Source organism: Oncorhynchus mykiss, chromosome 25, assembly GCF_057628025.1.
Source record: "Oncorhynchus mykiss isolate SJ-2025 chromosome 25, ASM5762802v1, whole genome shotgun sequence".
Classification (NCBI taxonomy): Eukaryota; Metazoa; Chordata; class Actinopteri; order Salmoniformes; family Salmonidae; genus Oncorhynchus; species Oncorhynchus mykiss.
Genome location: NC_143046.1, coordinates 86,316,669 through 86,337,523, shown reverse-complemented (window position 1 = coordinate 86,337,523; position 20,855 = coordinate 86,316,669). Strand labels below are relative to the sequence as shown.

The 20,855-nt window shown below is 41.9% G+C and overlaps 1 protein-coding gene across 1 annotated transcript in view; it reads left to right on the top strand.

Moving 5' to 3' along the window:
* LOC110505924 (gamma-2-syntrophin-like) overlaps nucleotides 1-20,195 on the top strand; it is a 61,798-nt gene extending 41,603 nt beyond the window's left edge. The window contains exons 12-17 of the mRNA XM_036962738.2: nucleotides 938-1,054; nucleotides 1,923-1,994; nucleotides 2,215-2,424; nucleotides 18,270-18,362; nucleotides 18,521-18,631; nucleotides 19,921-20,195. Of these exons, the coding sequence (XP_036818633.2) occupies nucleotides 938-1,054; nucleotides 1,923-1,994; nucleotides 2,215-2,424; nucleotides 18,270-18,362; nucleotides 18,521-18,631; nucleotides 19,921-20,046 (729 nt within the window). The 3' untranslated portion in view covers nucleotides 20,047-20,195. The remainder of the gene's footprint in view (nucleotides 1-937; nucleotides 1,055-1,922; nucleotides 1,995-2,214; nucleotides 2,425-18,269; nucleotides 18,363-18,520; nucleotides 18,632-19,920) is intronic.
* The last annotated feature ends 660 nt before the right edge of the window (nucleotides 20,196-20,855 follow it).

The following is a 20,855-nucleotide window of genomic DNA, read 5'->3' as shown; positions in this document are numbered from 1 at the left end:
CCATCTATTTTGTGAAGTGCACCAGTCCCTCCAGCAGCAAAACACCCCCACAACATGATACTGCCACCCCCGTGCTTCACAGTTGGGATGGTGTTCCTTGGCTTGCAAGCCTCTCCCTTTTTCCTCCAAACATAAGGATGGTCATTATGGCCAAACAGTTCTATTTTTGTCTCATCAGACCAAAGGACATTTCTCCAAAAAGTACGATCTTTGTCCCCATGTGAAGTTGCAAACCGTAGTCTGGCTTTTTTATGGCGGTTAAGGAGCAGTGGCTTCTTCCTTGCTGAGCGGCCTTTCAGGTTATGTTGATATAGGACTCGTTTTACTGTGGATATAGATGCTTTCGTACCTGTTTCCTCCAGCATCATCACAAGGTCCTTTGTTGTTGTTCTGGGATTGATTTGCACTTTTCGCACCAAAGTACGTTCATCTTTAGGAGACAGAACGCGTCTCCTTCCTGAGCTGTATGATGGCTATGTGGTCCCATTGTGTTTATACTTGGGTACTATTGTTTTTAATGATGTCAATTAGCCTATCAGAAGCTTCTAAAGCCATGACATCACTTTCTGGAATTTTCCAAGCTGTTTAAAGGCACACTCAACTTAGTGAATGTAAACTTCTGACCCACTGGAATTGTGATACAGTGAATTATAAGTGAAATAATCTTTCTGTAAACAATTGTTGGGAAAATGACTTGTGTCATGCACAAAGTAGATGTCCTAACCGACTTGCCAAAAACTATAGTTTGTTAACAAGACATTTGTGGAGTGGTTGAAAAACGTGTTTTAATGTCTCCAACCTGGGTGTATGTAAACTTCCGACTTCAACTGTATCTTTAATAAAGACAGATCCACTCATAGCATATTGGTTCATTAAAAATAACAACAAAAAAAATGCAACCGAATGGATTTTCATCCCTTGAACCTTGCCTCTGCAGATTGTCCACATGGGTTGGGTGTGTGGAAACCCGCATCCTGATGATGCTGCTCCATCCAGTACCTTCAAGTTCCTGGCATTGAGAGGCCCTTGGCTCTACATCTTCAGGAGTCCTCCTGTACGAACCTCTCATTGATTTCCTCCTCATCCATTAACTGTTCAGGAGTCCAAGGATTTACACGTTCAAATTTTATTCCACCATGATAGTCCATTAAATGTTCCTTTAGCCGGGAGCATGTTGGTGGGCTATGCTCAGTGTGTAGCTACAGTTCAGGTTATTCTGTGGTGGGCTACGCTCAGTGTGTAGCTACAGTTCAGGTTATTCTGTGGTGGGCTACGCTCAGTGTGTAGCTACAGTTCAGGTTATTCTGTGGTGGGCTACGCTCAGTGTGTAGCTACAGTTCAGGTTATTCTGTGGTGGGCTACGCTCAGTGTGTAGCTACAGTTCAGGTTATTCTGTGGTGGGCTACGCTCAGTGTGTAGCTACAGTTCAGGTTATTCTGTGGTGGGCTACGCTCAGTGTGTAGCTACAGTTCAGGTTATTCTGTGGTGGGCTACGCTCAGTGTGTAGCTACAGTTCAGGTTATTCTGTGGTGGGCTACGCTCAGTGTGTAGCTACAGTTCAGGTTATTCTGTGGTGGGCTACGCTCAGTGTGTAGCTACAGTTCAGGTTATTCTGGATCTTTTCATTCCTGCTTTTACAATTACATCGTCTATTTCTGAAATGAGTTTTGACCCCGAACCACCGACAATACAAATCATGGGTATTGAAACCATGTAATTGTCTTCCCAAGGTTAGGTTATTTGATTGGGTAAGATGGGTTAATGTAGAGCTTCCAAATGACGTTTGTCAGGCACACTATGTGTTGGTTCATTTACTGTGGTTCAAAGTGTCTTAAATCCTGTCTGTAAGACATTACATTGATGAGAAGATGAAGGCTTATAATATACTCTCACTTTTGTCCCCCCCCCCCCCCCCATCTCAGGTTAGTGCAACTGACTGGGGACAAGCTGAAACCCTGTATATCCTTTATGAGGTTCTGTTCAAGGTTCACAAGGTACTTTCAAAATTCGCATGCAGAATAAGATACTAGCATCGACTGTCGGCGGAATTTGAATTATGTGCATGTTACTCTAAATTTCGCGTGGATCATGTGTTGATGTAGATCTGCACCAACATGACAGTTACTCATATAGAAGGCTGTTCATATCAAGTTAAAATATGGTTCCCAGTGAATAGAACTGATGATTATGATGATGTTGGATGTGGTGTTGTAGCTGTGGATGGCAGAGGACTGTTGGATCCAGGCCAAGTTCTACCTTGGCCTCCAGCAGGATGAGGAGCTGCAGGACGGAGAGCCTTTCTGTTTCAGTATCCTGGTCGGCCACGGCCAGAGTCACACCTTCAGTGTGGAGATGACCTCTGACCTCTCCGTGTGGGAGAAGTCCTTCCAAAGAGCCGTCTTCATGGAGGTGCAGAGAGTCGGGGTAAGTGGAGAACAGCAAAGTGGTTTGTTTGGAAATGACGTGATGCTTGGGGGTTCTTAGAAGTAGTGCTGAGATATGACTGACATTTTGCTAATTTTGAACTGGGCCACATTCCCCAGAGAGCCTTCATAGTGTTATCACACATTGAAAAATGTTAACTGCAGCCGAAATACAGTGCCAACCCAGTGGGAACACCACATCATTCCAGAGTGGATTACTGGGTAATAATAGGTTGAGTCGTTCATCAATGAGAAATAATTCAAGTTTAAGAACAAGACTAAATCAAATCAAACATTAAATGAACTTTCACAGAAAGTTTGAGTTGATTTGGGAATTATTTATCTTCAATTGGTTGAGGTGGAGACGTGAATCCAACATATCAATTATTGATTTAAATGATATGTGAGTGATATGGTATGTGAGTGATATGGTGTTGTGAGTGATATGGTGTGGTATTGGTATGTGGCATGGTCACATTTATTTTGCTCTCTGTTAAACCTACCCTGTGGAATGACTTTGACAGGAAGAGTGAATCTATTTTTTTTTATTTTTTTTTTCCCAGTGTAGATTTGCTCAACAATCACTCTCACGATAGCACATTGGTAAGAGCCAAGTGTCATAGCTGGGACAAGGGACAAGTGTCATAGCTGAGCAGGGCCTGATTAAAATCCTGAATAGAAGACCAAAGGACATCTGTAGATACATCATTTGTCCAGTAGGAGGTGCTATTCTATTGTTTTATTCTTCTTCTGATCGTGGATATACTGTAACGTTGAAGACAAGACATTGTTTTAAAGGTACAAATAAATTCAACATATTTTATACAAAGTTTGTCTGTGTTGAAATGTGGTTACCAATGATGACATTATCCCGTGGTTGAAATTTCACCCTCAAAAAAAAAAAAACAGTTTACTTTTTTAAATTTATTTTTTAAATCCAACGTATTTTCCATGTAGATTCCACGTCATGTTGACCGATTACGTTGAAACAACATTGATTCAACCAGTTTGTGCCTGGTGGGAATTCATTAAATTCAGCAATGCGTTCATTTTTATAATCTCTTAATTTTAGTGGATTATTCGAGAGAAGTACTCAGAGTTCACGTGACAAAGCTTTGCAAAATGTATGTCACTATGAGGAAGAACATACTTAATGCATTTTTTTTTGGGGGGGGGGGGGGGGGGGGACACGATACAACTGCTAGAGGCTATGTGATAGTTTTTTTATGGAAACTTTAATTTGTCCAAGTAGGTGACATTTCCAAGAGACAAAGTGGATTTTAATTACTGATCCAGGGCTGCTTTTAATTTCTCTGACAAGGAAATCAATTGCACAGAGAATTGGAAGACGGCAGTTTCTTTTCACGGTTTGTTCTTTTTGAAAACATTAGTGTTAGTTTAATAAAATGTAGCTTAAAGGGATCTAAAGAATTAGTCCTCACCTCATTGAACCATTAAATTGCCTGTTACAGTAAGGTCTGCAACAATATGGTGATGAGCTCTGGTACGGTAAGGTCTACAACAGTATGGTGATGAGCTCTGGTACGGTAAGGTCTGTAACAATATGGTGATGAGCTCTGGTACGGTAAGGTCTGCAACAATATGGTGATGAGCTCTGGTACGGTAAGGTCTACAACAGTATGGTGATGAGCTCTGGTACGGTAAGGTCTGTAACAATATGGTGATGAGCTCTGGTACGGTAAGGTCTGCAACAATATGGTGATGAGCTCTGGTACAGTAAGGTCTGCAACAATATGGTGATGAGCTCTGGTACGGTAAGGTCTGCAACAGTATGGTGATGAGCTCTGTTACCGTAAGGTCTGCAACAATATGGTGATGAGCTCTGGTACGGTAAGGTCTGCAACAATATGGTGATGAGCTCTGGTACGGTAAGGTCTACAACAGTATGGTGATGAGCTCTGTTACGGTAAGGTCTGCAACAATATGGTGATGAGCTCTGTTACCGTAAGGTCTGAAACATGATGGTGATGAGCTCTGTTACCGTAAGGTCTGAAACATGATGGTGATGAGCTCTGTTACCGTAAGGTCTGAAACATGATGGTGATGAGCTCTGTTACAGTAAGGTCTGTAGCATAATGGTGATGAGCTCTGTTACCGTAAGGTCTGCAACAATATGGTGATGAGCTCTGTTACCGTAAGGTCTGCAACAATATGGTGATGACCTCTTTTACGGTAAGGTCTGAAACAATATGGTGATGAGCTCTGTTACCGTAAGGTCTGCAACAATATGGTGATGACCTCTTTTACGGTAAGGTCTGCAACAATATGGTGATGAGCTTTGGTACGGTAAGGTCTGTAGCATAATGGTGATGAGCTCTGTTACCGTAAGGTCTGCAACAGTATGGTGATGAGCTCTGTTACAGTAAGGTCTGCAACAATATGGTGATGAGCTCTGTTACAGTAAGGTCTACAACAGTATGGTGATGAGCTCTGTTACGGTAAGGTCTGCAACAATATGGTGATGAACTCTGTTACAGTAAGGTCTGAAACAATATGGTGATGAGCTCTGTTACAGTAAGGTCTGAAACATGATGGTGATGACCTCTTTTACGGTAAGGTCTGCAACAATATGGTGATGAGCTCTGTTACCGTAAGGTCTGCAACATGATGGTGATGAGCTCTGTTATGGTAAGGTCTGCAACAATATGGTGATGAACTCTGTTACAGTAAGGTCTGAAACAATATGGTGATGAGCTCTGTTACAGTAAGGTCTGAAACATGATGGTGATGAGCTCTGTTACAGTAAGGTCTGGAGCATAATGGTGATGAGCTCTGTTACAGTAAGGTCTGAATCAATATGGTGATGAGCTCTGTTACAGTAAGGTCTACAACAACAATATGGTGATGAGCTCTGTTACAGTAAGGTCTGAAACATGATGGTGATGAGCTCTGTTACAGTAAGGTCTGAAACAATATGGTGATGAGCTCTGTTACAGTAAGGTCTGAAACATGATGGTGATGAGCTCTGTTACAGTAAGGTCTGAAACATGATGGTGATGAGCTCTGTTACGGTAAGGTCTGAAACAATATGGTGATGAACTCTGTTACAGTAAGGTCTGAAACAATATGGTGATGAGCTCTGTTACAGTAAGGTCTACAACAATATGGTGATGAGCTCTGTTACAGTAAGGTCTGAAACATGATGGTGATGAGCTCTGTTACGGTAAGGTCTGAAACAATATGGTGATGAGCTCTGTTACAGTAAGGTCTGAAACATGATGGTGATGAGCTCTGTTACAGTAAGGTCTGAAACAATATGGTGATGAGCTCTGTTACAGTAAGGTCTGAAACAATATGGTGATGAGCTCTGTTACGGTAAGGTCTGAAACATGATGGTGATGAGCTCTGTTACAGTAAGGTCTGAAACATGATGGTGATGAGCTATGTTACAGTAAGGTCTGAAACAATATGGTGATGAGCTCTGTTACAGTAAGGTCTACAACAATATGGTGATGAGCTCTGTTACAGTAAGGTCTGAAACATGATGGTGATGAGCTCTGTTACAGTAAGGTCTGAAACATGATGGTGATGAGCTCTGTTACGGTAAGGTCTGAAACAATATGGTGATGAGCTCTGTTACAGTAAGGTCTGAAACATGATGGTGATGAGCTCTGTTACAGTAAGGTCTGAAACAATATGGTGATGAGCTCTGTTACGGTAAGGTCTGAAACATGATGGTGATGAGCTCTGTTACAGTAAGGTCTGCAACATGATGGTGATGAGCTCTCTTACAGTAAGGTCTGAAACAATATGGTGATGAGCTCTGTTACAGTAAGGTCTGAAACATGATGGTGATGAGCTCTGTTACAGTAAGGTCTGAAACAATATGGTGATGAGCTCTGTTACAGTAAGGTCTGAAACATGATGGTGATGAGCTCTCTTACAGTAAGGTCTGAAACAATATGGTGATGAGCTCTGTTACCGTAAGGTCTGCAACATGATGGTGATGAGCTCTGTTACGGTAAGGTCTGAAACAATATGGTGATGAGCTCTGTTACAGTAAGGTCTGAAACATGATGGTGATGAGCTCTGTTACAGTAAGGTCTGAAACAATATGGTGATGAGCTCTGTTACAGTAAGGTCTGAAACATGATGGTGATGAGCTCTGTTACAGTAAGGTCTGAAACAATATGGTGATGAGCTCTGTTACCGTAAGGTCTACAACAATATGGTGATGAGCTCTGGTACGGTAAGGTCTGAAACAATATGGTGATGAGCTCTGTTACAGTAAGGTCTGAAACATGATGGTGATGAGCTCTGTTACAGTAAGGTCTGAAACAATATGGTGATGAGCTCTGGTACAGTAAGGTCTGAAACATGATGGTGATGAGCTCTGTTACAGTAAGGTCTGAAACAATATGGTGATGAGCTCTGTTACGGTAAGGTCTGAAACATGATGGTGATGAGCTCTGTTACAGTAAGGTCTGAAACATGATGGTCTTTCTTTCAGCATTTAATGTATTGTTATTTAATCTTTAATATTATCTTGACCTGTATATGTAAAAGATGTGCTAAAGGTTAGACAGCATTAAATGACTTAGATACTCATCATTACAGCCAAAAGGTACAGTCTCTTACACCTAGACTGACTCACCTCAGCTAATGATAGGAATAACCTACTCAATCTACACAGTGGGCCTGCTACTGTCAACCGTGTGTATAGAGGTGTTATTGATTGTTTCAAGACAAAAGTACCAATAAGGTCATTTCTGATACTCACGTAGAGCATTTTAAAGGAATGTACAGGGCTTCATAACACCTGAAGTGTCTCTATGAGTGTTCCAGGACACTTCATAACACCCGAAGTGTCTTTATGAGTGTTCCAGGACACTTCATAACACCTGACTTAGCACTGTCTGTTCAACTGGACACTCGTCGAAACCTTTACAGATACTTTTTTTCACAATTAGATTAGATGGTTTTTTTTCCCCACAATAACTATGCTCCCTTTTTTTTAAAACTCATTTCTTTTCATGATCATTCATTTGAACCAAGAGTTTTTAAAAAAATTATACAAATAAAAAGTATGCTAGATGTCAAGTCGGGACCTCATGGAATGGCCGGCAGGGTTCTGTATAATCCTCCTCTTCAAAAGCAGCCAACCAAAGGCAAAAGGCTGAGTAAAAAGCACAGTTAAGCCTGAGGGCTATGATGCTCAGGAACCCCTTTAACTACAGACATGTATAAATAATACAGAGGAAAGAACCTGTCAGAAGAGATGTAAATCACCGCAGTGCTGAAATACATTTCAAGGGCAAAGCGTGAACCGACAAAAAATTCCACAATTTGGTACCGCATTAACTGTCCTCACCAACCCATGTCAGTTATTCTGTTAAGGCCATCCGACTGTTAAATACTGTTAAATAGCCATCACTAGCACATTAGAGGCTGCTGCCCTATATATATATAGACTTGAAATCACTGGCCACATTAATAATGGAACACTAGTCACTTTAATAATGTTTACAGTATATACTGTATTCTATACTATTTAGTATCTTAGTCTATGTCTTACTCATCTCATATGTACATACTGGATTCTGTTCTATTCTACTGTATCTTAGTCTATGCCGCTCTGACGATTGCTCATCCAAATATTTATATATTCTTAATTCCATTCCTTTACTTAGATTTGTGTGTATTGTTGTGAAATTGTTAGATATTACTGCACTGTTGGCGCTAGAAACACAAGCATTTCGCTACACCTGCAATAACATCTGCTAAACAAGTGTATGTGACAAATACCATTTTATTTGATTTTGATATTAAACTAGCAAATGTAATCACACAGCTTTAAATGGTTTACCAGACGCAGGTTCCTAAAATTCATTGGCTGTTGAGAAAATAAGTCATCAATCTGACAATCTTTGAAGGCAAATATTTCCCTTTTATGTTCCATAGAGTGCGTTGTGCGGTCATGGATAGTTTAGGATCATGAGTCAATTAAGTTTCCTCTTAATTCTGAGGACATTCATTCCTTAGGCAAGTTCTCAACTGTACCAGAAGAAAATGTCAACATATGAACTGCAGACTCAAACAAAATTAAGCCCAATGAAATAACAGCCTCTCTTAATCTTTCATAGAATGAACCCTTGAAAGCAGGAACAGATGGGAATGTCCTGTGTGCTCTGATGTATCCTGTACTTCAGTGGACTGGGACTTGCTGTTTATTGAAAAACGTTTTTTCTAAATACAACATTAATACGACGTACAGTAGTTGGCCTTGTTCACTATGAAGGACATAGTTGGCCTTGTACACTATGAAGGACATAGTTGGCCTTGTTCACTATGAAGGACATAGTTGGCCTTGTTCACTATGAAGGACATAGTTGGCCTTGTTCACTATGAAGGACATAGTTGTCCTTGTTCACTATGAAGGATATAGTTGGCCTTGTTCACTATGAAGGACATAGTTGGCCTTGTTCACTATGAAGGACATAGTTGGCCTTGTTCACTATGAAGGATATAGTTGGCCCTGTTCACTATGAAGGACATAGTTGTCCTTGTTCACTATGAAGGATATAGTTGGCCTTGTTCACTATGAAGGACATAGTTGGCCTTGTTCACTATGAAGGACATAGTTGGCCTTGTACACTATGAAGGACATAGTTGGCATTGTACACTATGAAGGACATAGTTGGCCTTGTTCACTATGAAGGACATAGTTGGCCTTGTAAATTACAAAGGACATGGTTGGCTTTGTACACTATGAAGGACATAGTTGGCCTTGTACACTATGAAGGACATAGTTGGCCTTGTAAATTACAAAGGACATGGTTGGCGTTGTACACTATGAAGGACATAGTTGGCCTTGTACACTATGAAGGACATAGTTGGCCTTGTACACTATGAAGGACATAGTTGGCCTTGTAAATTACAAAGGACATGGTTGGCTTTGTACACTATGAAGGACATGGTTGGCTTTGTACACTATGAAGGACATAGTTGGCCTTGTACACTATGAAGGACATAGTTGGCCTTGTTCACTATGAAGGACATAGTTGGCCCTGTTCACTATGAAGGACATAGTTGTCCTTGTTCACTATGAAGGATATAGTTGGCCTTGTTCACTATGAAGGATATAGTTGGCCTTGTTCACTATGAAGGACATAGTTGGCCTTGTTCACTATGAAGGACATAGTTGGCCTTGTACACTATGAAGGACATAGTTGGCATTGTACACTATGAAGGACATAGTTGGCCTTGTACACTATGAAGGACATAGTTGGCATTGTACACTATGAAGGACATAGTTGGCCTTGTTCACTATGAAGGACATAGTTGGCCTTGTAAATTACAAAGGACATGGTTGGCTTTGTACACTATGAAGGACATAGTTGGCCTTGTACACTATGAAGGACATAGTTGGCCTTGTAAATTACAAAGGACATGGTTGGCTTTGTACACTATGAAGGACATAGTTGGCCTTGTACACTATGAAGGACATAGTTGGCCTTGTTCACTATGAAGGACATAGTTGGCCTTGTTCACTATGAAGGACATAGTTGGCCTTGTACACTATGAAGGACATAGTTGGCCTTGTACACTATGAAGGACATAGTTGGCCTTGTTCACTATGAAGGACATAGTTGGCCTTGTACACTATGAAGGACATAGTTGGCCTTGTACACTATGAAGGACATAGTTGGCCTTGTTCACTATGAAGGACATAGTTGGCCTTGTACACTATGAAGGACATAGTTGGCCTTGTACACTATGAAGGACATAGTTGGCCTTGTACACTATGAAGGACATAGTTGGCCTTGTACACTATGAAGGACATAGTTGGCCTTGTACACTATGAAGGACATAGTTGGCCTTGTACACTATGAAGGACATAGTTGGCCTTGTACACTATGAAGGAAATAGTTGGCCTTGTACACTATGAGGGACATAGTTGGCCTTGTACACTATGAAGGACATAGTTGGCCGTGTACACTATGAAGGACATAGTTGGCATTGTAAATTACAAAGGACATGGTTGGCTTTGTACACTATGAAGGACATTGTTGGCCTTGTACAATATGAAGGACATAGTTGGCCTTGTACACTATGAAGGACATAGTTGGCCTTGTACACTATGAAGGACATAGTTGGCCTTGTTCACTATGAAGGACATAGTTGGCCTTGTACACTATGAAGGACATAGTTGGCCTTGTACACTATGAAGGACATAGTTGGCCTTGTACACTATGAAGGACATAGTTGGCCTTGTACACTATGAAGGACATAGTTGGCCTTGTACACTATGAAGGACATAGTTGGCCTTGTACACTATGAAGGACATAGTTGGCCTTGTACACTATGAAGGAAATAGTTGGCCTTGTACACTATGAGGGACATAGTTGGCCTTGTACACTATGAAGGACATAGTTGGCCGTGTACACTATGAAGGACATAGTTGGCATTGTAAATTACAAAGGACATGGTTGGCTTTGTACACTATGAAGGACATTGTTGGCCTTGTACAATATGAAGGACATAGTTGGCCTTGTAAATTACAAAGGACATGGTTGGCTTTGTACACTATGAAAGACATAGTTGGCCTTGTACACTATGAAGGACATAGTTGGCCTTGTACACTATGAAGGACATAGTTGGCCTTGTAAATTACAAAGGACATGGTTGGCTTTGTACACTATGAAGGACATAGTTGGCCTTGTACACTATGAAGGACATAGTTGGCCTTGTACACTATGAAGGACATAGTTGGCCGTGTACACTATGAAGGACATAGTTGGCATTGTAAATTACAAAGGACATGGTTGGCTTTGTACACTATGACGGACATAGTTGGCCTTGTTCACTATGAAGGACATAGTTGGCATTGTAAATTACAAAGGACATAGTTGGCCTTGTTTACTACTAAGGACATATGGTGCATTCGGAAAGTATTCAGACCCCTGGACGTTTTCCACATTTTGTTACGTTACAGCCTTGTTCTAAAATGGATTAAAGGCATTTTTTCCCTCATCAATCTACACACAATACACCATATTGACAAAGCATTTTTTTTGCATATTTATACAAAATTTAAAAACAGAAATATCTTATTTACCTACGTATTCAGACCCTTTGCTATGAGAATCAAATTGAGCTCAGGTGCATTCTGTTTCCATTGATTATCCTTGAGATGTTTTTACAACTTGATTGGAGTCCACCTGTGGTAAATTCAATTGATTGGACATGATTTGGAAAGGCACACACCTGTCTATAAAAGGTCCCACAGTTGACAGTGCATGTCAGAGCAAAAACCAAGCCATGAGATGGAAGGAATTGTCCTTAGATCTCCGAGACAGGTTTGTGTCGAGGCACAAATCTGGGGAAGGGTACCAAAACATTTCTGCAGCATTGAAGGTCCCCAAGGACACGGTGGCCTCCATCATTTTTAAATGGAATAGGTTTGGAACCAACAAGACTCTTCCTAGAGCTAGCAGCCCGGCCAAACTGAGCAATCAAGGGAGAAGGGCCTTGGTCAGGGAGGTGACTAAGAACGCGATGGTCACTCTGACAGAGCTCCAGAGTTCCTCTGTGGAGATGGGAGAACCTTCCAGAAGGACAACCATCTCTGCAGCACTCCACCAATCAGGCCTTTATGGTAGAGAGGCCAGACGGAAGCCACTTCTCAATAAAAGGCTCATGACAGCCTGCTTGGAGTTTGCCAGAAGGCACCTAAAGGACACTCAGACCATGAGAAACAAGATTCTCTGGTCTGATGAAACCAAGATTGAACTCTTTGGCCCGAATGCCAAGCGTCATGTCTGGAGGAAACTAGCACCATCCCTACGGTGTAGCATGGTGTTGGCAGCATCATGCTGTGGGGATGTTTTTCAGCGGCAGGGACTGGGAGACTAGTCCGGATCGAGGGAAAGACGAACATAGCAAAGTACAAAAAGATCCTTGATGAAAACCTGCACCAGAGTGCTCAGGACCTCAGACTAGGGTGAAGGTTCAACCTTCCAACAGGACAAAGACCCTAAGCACACAGCCATTACAACACAGGAGTGGCTTCGTGACAACTCTCTGAATGTCCTTGAGTGGCCCAGCTAGAGCCCAGACTTGAACCCGATCTAACATCTCTGGAGAGACCTGAATATAGCTGTGCTGCAACACTCCCCATCCAACCTGACAGAGCTTGAGCGGATCTACAGAAAAGAATGGGAGAAACTCACCAAATACAGATGTGCCAAGCTTGTAGCGTCATACCAAGGAAGTCTCAAGGCTGTAATCACTGCCAAAGGTGCTTCAACAAAGTACTTAATAAAGGGTCTGAATACTTATCCAAATGTGATTTAAAAAAAAACAATTATGTATACATTTGCAAACATTTCTAAAAACTCGATTTGGCCTTGTACACTAGGATATAGTTACCCTTGTACACTACCAAGGACATAGTGTACAAGGCCAACTATATCCTTCATAGTGTACAAGGCCAACTATATCCTTCATAGTGTACAAGGCCAACTATATCATTGGTAGTGTACAAGGCCAACTGTGTCCTTCATAGTGTACAAGGCCAACTGTTTTTCGTTGTGTACAAGGGTAACTATGTAGGACGTAGTTGGCCTTGTACACTATGAAGGATATAGTTGGCCTTGTACACTATGAAGGATATAGTTGGCCTTGTACACTATGACGACTCTGGGAGGAATCCCTGTCCTGCCGAAGACAGATTAAATCCACTTCATGTTCAAAATGATCAAGCATTATGGTCCATGTCTCAGCAGAACCACAAATACAAATAGAATAGAAGAAATTGTCCATGTGTATTCTCTGAGTGAGCCTAGTCTGAACATTATCCTGATGTGTTAACAGCTGATAGTGAGCCTAGTCTGAACATTATCCTGAGGTGTTAACAGCTGATACAGTGAGCCTAGTCTGAACATTATCCTGAGGTGTTAACAGCTGATACAGTGAGCATAGTCTGAACATTATCCCGAGGTGTTAACAGCTGATACAGTGAGCCTAGTCTGAACATTATCCCGGGGTGTTAACAGCTGATACAGTGAGCCTAGTCTGAACATTATCCCGGGGTGTTAACAGCTGATACAGTGAGCATAGTCTGAACATTATCCCGAGGTGTTAACAGCTGATACAGTGAGCCTAGTCTGAACATTATCCCGGGGTGTTAACAGCTGATACAGTGAGCATAGTCTGAACATTATCCCGAGGTGTTAACAGCTGATACAGTGAGCCTAGTCTGAACATTATCCCGGGGTGTTAACAGCTGATACAGTGAGCCTAGTCTGAACATTATCCCGAGGTGTTAACAGCTGATACAGTGAGCATAGTCTGAACATTATCCCGAGGTGTTAACAGCTGATACAGTGAGCATAGTCTGAACATTATCCCGAGGTGTTAACAGCTGATACAGTGAGCCTAGTCTGAACATTATCCCGGGGTGTTAACAGCTGATACAGTGAGCCTAGTCTGAACATTATCCCGGGGTGTTAACAGCTGATACAGTGAGCATAGTCTGAACATTATCCCGAGGTGTTAACAGCTGATACAGTGAGCCTAGTCTGAACATTATCCCGGGGTGTTAACAGCTGATACAGTGAGCATAGTCTGAACATTATCCCGAGGTGTTAACAGCTGATACAGTGAGCCTAGTCTGAACATTATCCCGGGGTGTTAACAGCTGATACAGTGAGCCTAGTCTGAACATTATCCCGAGGTGTTAACAGCTGATACAGTGAGCATAGTCTGAACATTATCCCGAGGTGTTAACAGCTGATACAGTGAGCCTAGTCTGAACATTACCCGAGGTGTTAACAGCTGATACAGTGAGCCTAGTCTGAACATTATCCTGAGGTGTTAACAGCTGATACAGTGAGCCTAGTCTGAACATTATCCCGAGGTGTTAACAGCTGATACAGTGAGCCTAGTCTGAACATTATCCCGCGGTGTTAACAGCTGATACAGTGAGCCTAGTCTGAACATTATCCTGAGGTGTTAACAGCTGATACAGTGAGCCTAGTCTGAACATTATCCTGAGGTGTTAACAGCTGATACAGTGAGCCTAGTCTGAACATTATCCTGAGGTGTTAACAGCTGATACAGTGAGCCTAGTCTGAACATTATCCTGAGGTGTTAACAGCTGATACAGTGAGCCTAGTCTGAACATTATCCTGATGTGTTAACAGCTTATACAGTGAGCCTAGTCTGAACATTATCCTGAGGTGCATAGTGTGGGCAGCACAAACGGCATAATTAAAATGTGGTCTTACCCCTCTGTCACTCTGTGAAAAAGCTATAATAATTAGCATTTTCCACCATTCATTATGTAAACTTGGGACAAGCCTCCTGTAGTTTCAGACCAGAGTTGAACTAAGTCTCCTGTGGTTTCAGAAAAGCTGTCAACAGAGTTGAACTTGGGCTAAGTCTCCTGTGGTTTCATATCGGAGTTGAACTTGGGCTAAGCCCGGAACTGAAAACTGATTGGATGGGCGTCAGCTTTAAAAAATATATATATATATTATTTAGGACAAACGTACACTGTCTGTCCCTTACATGTTTACATGGAGGTAAGTTTTTATTTAACCCTTAATTTAACCCCCTTTTCCCAAGTAAGTTGACTGAGAACACATTCTCATTTACAGCAACAACCTGTGAAACAGTTACAGGAATGAGCTAATTGTAAGCTGGGGATGATTAGGTGACTGTGTGAGGGCTCGATTGGGAATTTAGCTAGGACACCCGTTTAACATCTGATCTGAAAGACAGCAACCTACACAGGGCAATGTCCCAAATCACTGCCCTGGGGCATTGGGATATTTTTTTAGACCAGAGGAAAGGGTGCCTCCTATTGGCCCTCCAAACACCACATCCAGCAGCATCTGGTCTCCCATCCAGGGACCGACCCTGCTTAGGTTCAGAAGCAAGCAATGGGATGCAGGGTGCTATGCTGCTGGTGTTGGTGCATTCACATTAAACTTAGACAGGGTTATACTCATGAGCCAATTTAATATATGTTTTTTGTTGTATTGTGTTGAGTAGAACAACAGCACTAACCCTATCTCTGGAATAGAAGTTTCTTAAAACCACTGCATGTTGAATTCTCCCAATCCCTGTTGAGGAAGCTGTCCAATTAGCAACGTGTAGTCTGTGTTTAGCGTGACACAACAAATTATCACACAAGGATTTTTTTTCTTTCTTTTCATGGCAACTCAATTTCATCCAGGCACCTCTGTGGAGAAGAGGTTATTTTTAAACAGCAAGACACTCAAGAGTCCAACTGCATTCACTGTTCACTGGTAGTCAATCATTAAAAACAGCAGGTTTCCCCAACAGCCTTGTGAGAGAGAGAGTGTGAAAGGAGCAACACCTGAAATTCACAGCAAAATGTGTCAAAGTGACCGAAGCGGTAAGGAACGGTAGTTGTATCCCTTTTTTGAGTTCAGCTTCGTTTGCTGAAGAACGGAAACATGGGGAAGATAGGGTTTCTACACAGCACCTTATTCATTTCCACAAAGATCTACACTTCACTACAGAGACACATGCTCACACATCACTGCTTTCAGTAAGACTTGTGAAAAGCATTATGTCACACGTTTGGTTGTTCTTGTCGGGGGGGCAGTAAAATGGAAGGCTACAGACTGGAGGCAACCCTGTAGATATTTCACTTTGTTCTTTTAAATGTTATATTGTCAGGTTCTGAACAAACAGAGTAAAAACTCAAACTGACAACTAAGGAAAAGCTCAAACCAAGTTTATTCACCCACTGGGTCATACAGCTGCAAAGACAAGTTATGATGACACAAGCATAGCTATTTTATAACCTCTTACTAGCTTGGGTCAACTCCTTACACATCTAGACAGCCAATACACATCAAATCAAATTGATTTAGTCACATGTGCCCGAATACAACAGTTAGAGTGACTATATACGGGGGGGGTATCGGTACAGAGGCAATGTGTGGGGGGCACCGGATCGTTGAGGTAATATTTACATGTAGGTACAGGTGTTAAAGTGACTATGCATAGCTGATAACAGAGAGTAGCAGCGGAGTGTGTGTGTGTGTGTGGGGGGGGGGGGCAATGCAAATAATCTGGGTAGCCATTTGGTTAGTTACATCACTGTTGCTAGGCAGGAACTTAATTGGTTCCTCCCACTGGTGTAGTCATGGCCCTGCCTTATGCTAAAACCTTGATGGGCGTGGAAATAATTATGCTTGACACAAGACTGCAGTAGGAGGGTCGTTGTGGTGGGCCCCTCTGTGTGAACATAGGACTGCAGTAGGAGGGGGTCGTTGTGGTGGGCCCCTCTGTGTGAACATAGGACTGCAGTAGGAGGGTCGTTGTGGTGGGCCCCTCTGTGTGACATAATACTGCAGAAGGAGGGTCGTTGTGGTGGGCCCCTCTGTGTGAACATAGGACATCACTAGGAGGGTCGTTGTGGTGGGCCCCTCTGTGTGACATAGGACATCAGTAGGAGGGTCGTTGTGGTGGGCCCTCTGGCCCCACCTCTAGAGGTTTTTCTCACTTCATCTGTTGACTTGACCTGGAGCCGAATTCCTCGCTCCTTCCTAGTTACGCAGCTGGCCTGCCTATCAGTGACGACCTGTTGCACTTCAGCTGGCCTGCTTATCTGTGACGACCTGTTGCCCTTCAGATGGCCTGCTTATCAGTGACGACCTGTTGCCCTTCAGCTGGCCTGCTTATCAGTGACGACCTGTTGCCCTTCAGCTGGCCTGCTTATCAGTGACGACCTGTTGCCCTTCAGCTGGCCTGCCTATCAGTGACGACCTGTTGCCCTTCAGCTGGCCTGCTTATCAGTGACGACCTGTTGCCCTTCAGCTGGCCAGCTTATCAGTGACGACCTGTGGCCCTTCAGCTGGCCTGCCTTATCAGTGACGACCTGTTGCCCTTCAGCTGGCCTGCTTATCAGTGACGACATGTTGCCCTTCAGCTGGCCTGCTTATTAGTGACGACCTGTTGCCCTTCAGCTGGCCTGCTTATTAGTGACGATCTGTTGCCCTTCAGCTGGCCTGCTTATCAGTGACGACCTGTTGCCCTTCAGCTGGCCTGCTTATCAGTGACGACCTGTTGCCCTTCGCCACCCTCCTTAGAAACATTGATTTTAAACAATAACATGTTTGAACAGAATATTACGTTTCTGCACTCCCCCTTGTCTCACTCAGTAACTTTCCATACACCCCAGATCCTATCCACCCTCCATTGACCCAAACCTATTACATTCCTAATACGTGTAAAGTAATCAATACGTTCTAGTATGGTAACATGAATAAGTATATTTTAACTAGTTTAGAAGAATTCTCAATTGACACAATCTAAATTCCTCTCAAGCATATTGGATTGAACACACCTGCAGCAATAGCAGAGCTATATAAATGGATAGCCTATTTCTGCATTGCACGTTCACAATTATGTTTGTTGATCCTTTAAGAGGGTTGGGTGTATTCAAAGCTCAGAGGAAGTTCAAGCATTGGAAGAAATTAATTTCACAATAATCCATATGTAGACTGTACTCTGACCCCGACAGCAGTTCCTAAGCTTTCACACACACACAAAAAAAAAAGCTTAAACAGGATCCCCTAACTACTCATTTTGTAAACCATCCACCTAACATACACCCTCAATGAAAACACAATGAACATGTACATTATTTCAACATTTCTTCAGGAGCTGCTTTGTTCTGATAAGCCCCCCCCCCACACACACACACACAGATTTTTGTTGTTGTTGCAGAATATCCTTTTACTTTGAGATGCTCTAGACTGACATATTGAATCTTTCCGTTACACAATGTACATGTTGAAATGTGTGATTTGTTCTCTAAAATACCGATCTGTCTCTCAACAGTCAAAGACCTACATGTGCAGCAGCCAGAGTAAAGTACTGTGTTTGACCATAGACTTTGGATCTGGCTTCACTTGTTCTGAGAGCTCCTCGAAGGTGAGTCATCGTTCATTCACTATTCTAACTGAATGTTCAACAGGCTATACAGTAGGGGGGGGGGATATTATCCATGCTAGACTGGTTAATACCTACTGTTTATTGATTAGTTAGTAATAATAAACCCTTGCTCTATTGTCAACTTTTATCCTCTGTAGAAGATATTATGGAGATACAAATTCTCTCAACTGAAAGGCTCCTCTGATGATGGGAAAACAAGGGTGAAACTCCTCTTCAAGAACGCTGAAAACAAACAGATAGAGATGAAGGTACACTCTATACTCCTCTGTAAACCGGTCATCTCTGGGTACCTGTCGCAAGACCCACTGGTCGATGCTCATTTGTAAAACCCTCTTAGGCCTCACTCCCCCACATCTGAGATATCTACTGCAGCCCTCATCCTCCACTTACAACACCCGTTCTGCCTGTCACATTCTGTTAAAGGTCCCCAAAGCACACATATCCCTGGGTTGCCCCTCCTTTCAGTTCGCTGCAGCTAGTGACTGGAATGAGCTGTAAAAAACACTCAAACTGGACAGTTTTATCTCTTCATTCAAAGACTCAATCATGGACCCTCTTACTGACAGTTGTGGCTGCTTCGCGAGATGTATTGTTGTCTCTACCTTCTTGCCCTTTGTGCTGTTGTCTGTGCCCAATAATGTTTGTACCATGTTTTGTGCTGCTACCATGTTGTGCTGCTGTTGCCATGTTGTGTTGATGTTGCCATGTTGTGTTGCTACCATGTTATTGTCATGCTGTGTTGCTACCATGCTGTGTTGCCATGTGTTGCTGCCATGCTATGTTGTTGTCTTAGGTCTCTCTTTATGTAGTGTTGTCTCTCTTGTCGTAATGTGTGTTTATATCCTATATATATATTTTTTTAATTTATTATTTTTAATCCCAGCCCCCATCCCTGCAGGAGGCTTCTTTCTTGCCTTTTGGTGGGCCGTTATTGTAAATAAGACTGACTTGCCTAGTTAAATAATTAAGGTTAAATTAAATAAATATCTACTCAAGTTCCATTGCATTGCAGTGACCTCTCCGAGGAGTGTATTGGTAGACGGCAGAATGTTAGAATATTGTGTTCCACAGAAGGCTGGTGGCACCTTTAAATCGGGGTGGTTTTCATGTGTTTCATTCCCTTCACGTCGTTCCAGCCATTACTATGAGCAGTCCTCCCCTCAGCCGCCTCCACTCCCGTGGACACTTAATAAAATCAGCTTTTGCTACCTCATCAATATATAGAATCAAACTATCTCTGGTAAATGCCATGTTGGGAACCAGTAGAGTAATATTATTAACTAAGATTATTGTTGTTTTTTTGTTGTTAGTAGTAGTAATAAATACAAGTGCCTATTTGTTACAAAAGTAATTGGGACATTTTTATGTACAAAAAAATGTCCCAATTACTTTTGTAACAAATAGGCACTTGTATTTATTACTACTACTAACAACAAAAAAACAACAATAATATTAGTTAATAATTTTGTACGATGTTATGCCAACTCTTAAGAGTAATTGTTCTAATTTGTATTCAGGGTTTTTCTTTCCATTGCAGGAGCTGGAGTTCTCCAATCTGACGGCAGTCCTCCATTGTATTCATTCTTTTATCGCTTCCAAAGTGGCCTCTGTGGACCCCGTCTTTGTCAACAGTCAAAGCATCTCTGGAAAGTACATGATTTAGACACTTCTTTGTGTCGTCGTGTACAGTTTAGTCACATGAGCTAATTGACTATTTTATGCACATTCAAATTAAATTGATGTATATCTTGTTCCTGTTATTTTTGTAAGGCTCTTGTTAAATAATAATAAGGACAATATTTTAAAAAAACATATTTGACTTTGGAAGTAGAGGATATTTATACTTGCATTAATTGGTTGTTATTGACATTACAGTATGAATATGCTTAAAATTATATATATATTTTTTTCCTACATATTCATGGGTTGCATGTTTCGTCACAATATTGTTTTGAGCGTTCGTTTTGAACTGATGCCTGAACTGAGCATTTTACTCAAAGCATTGTCAATGAGCGCTGATGAAGATTTCATCATAAGTGCATTACAGTAGCTTGGAAATTCAAAAGGAGGCAAATAATTAGTAGGAAAACCTTTTGTCATCTTTTTGACGTCACCAGATTGGCTTTAGATGCAGTGTAACGTTAGCTAGCTAGCGTAGATTGAGGGAAGGCCACCAGATTGGCTTTAGATGCAGTGTAACGTTAGCTAGCTAGCGTAGATTGAGGGAAGGCCACCAGATTGGCTTTAGATGCAGTGTAACGTTAGCTAGCTAGCTAAGATTGAGGGAAGGCCACCAGATTTTTAGCTAGCTAACATTACCATTGCAAATTTTTTTTTTACAAACTGATAGCTAACGACAACATTGCCATGTGTCTACAGTAAATTTGACGACATGTTAATTCTGGCAATGTTGTTTCCTACTAAATATTTGATTACTTTATCAGTCATCATATTTCCAGGCACTATCGTGTA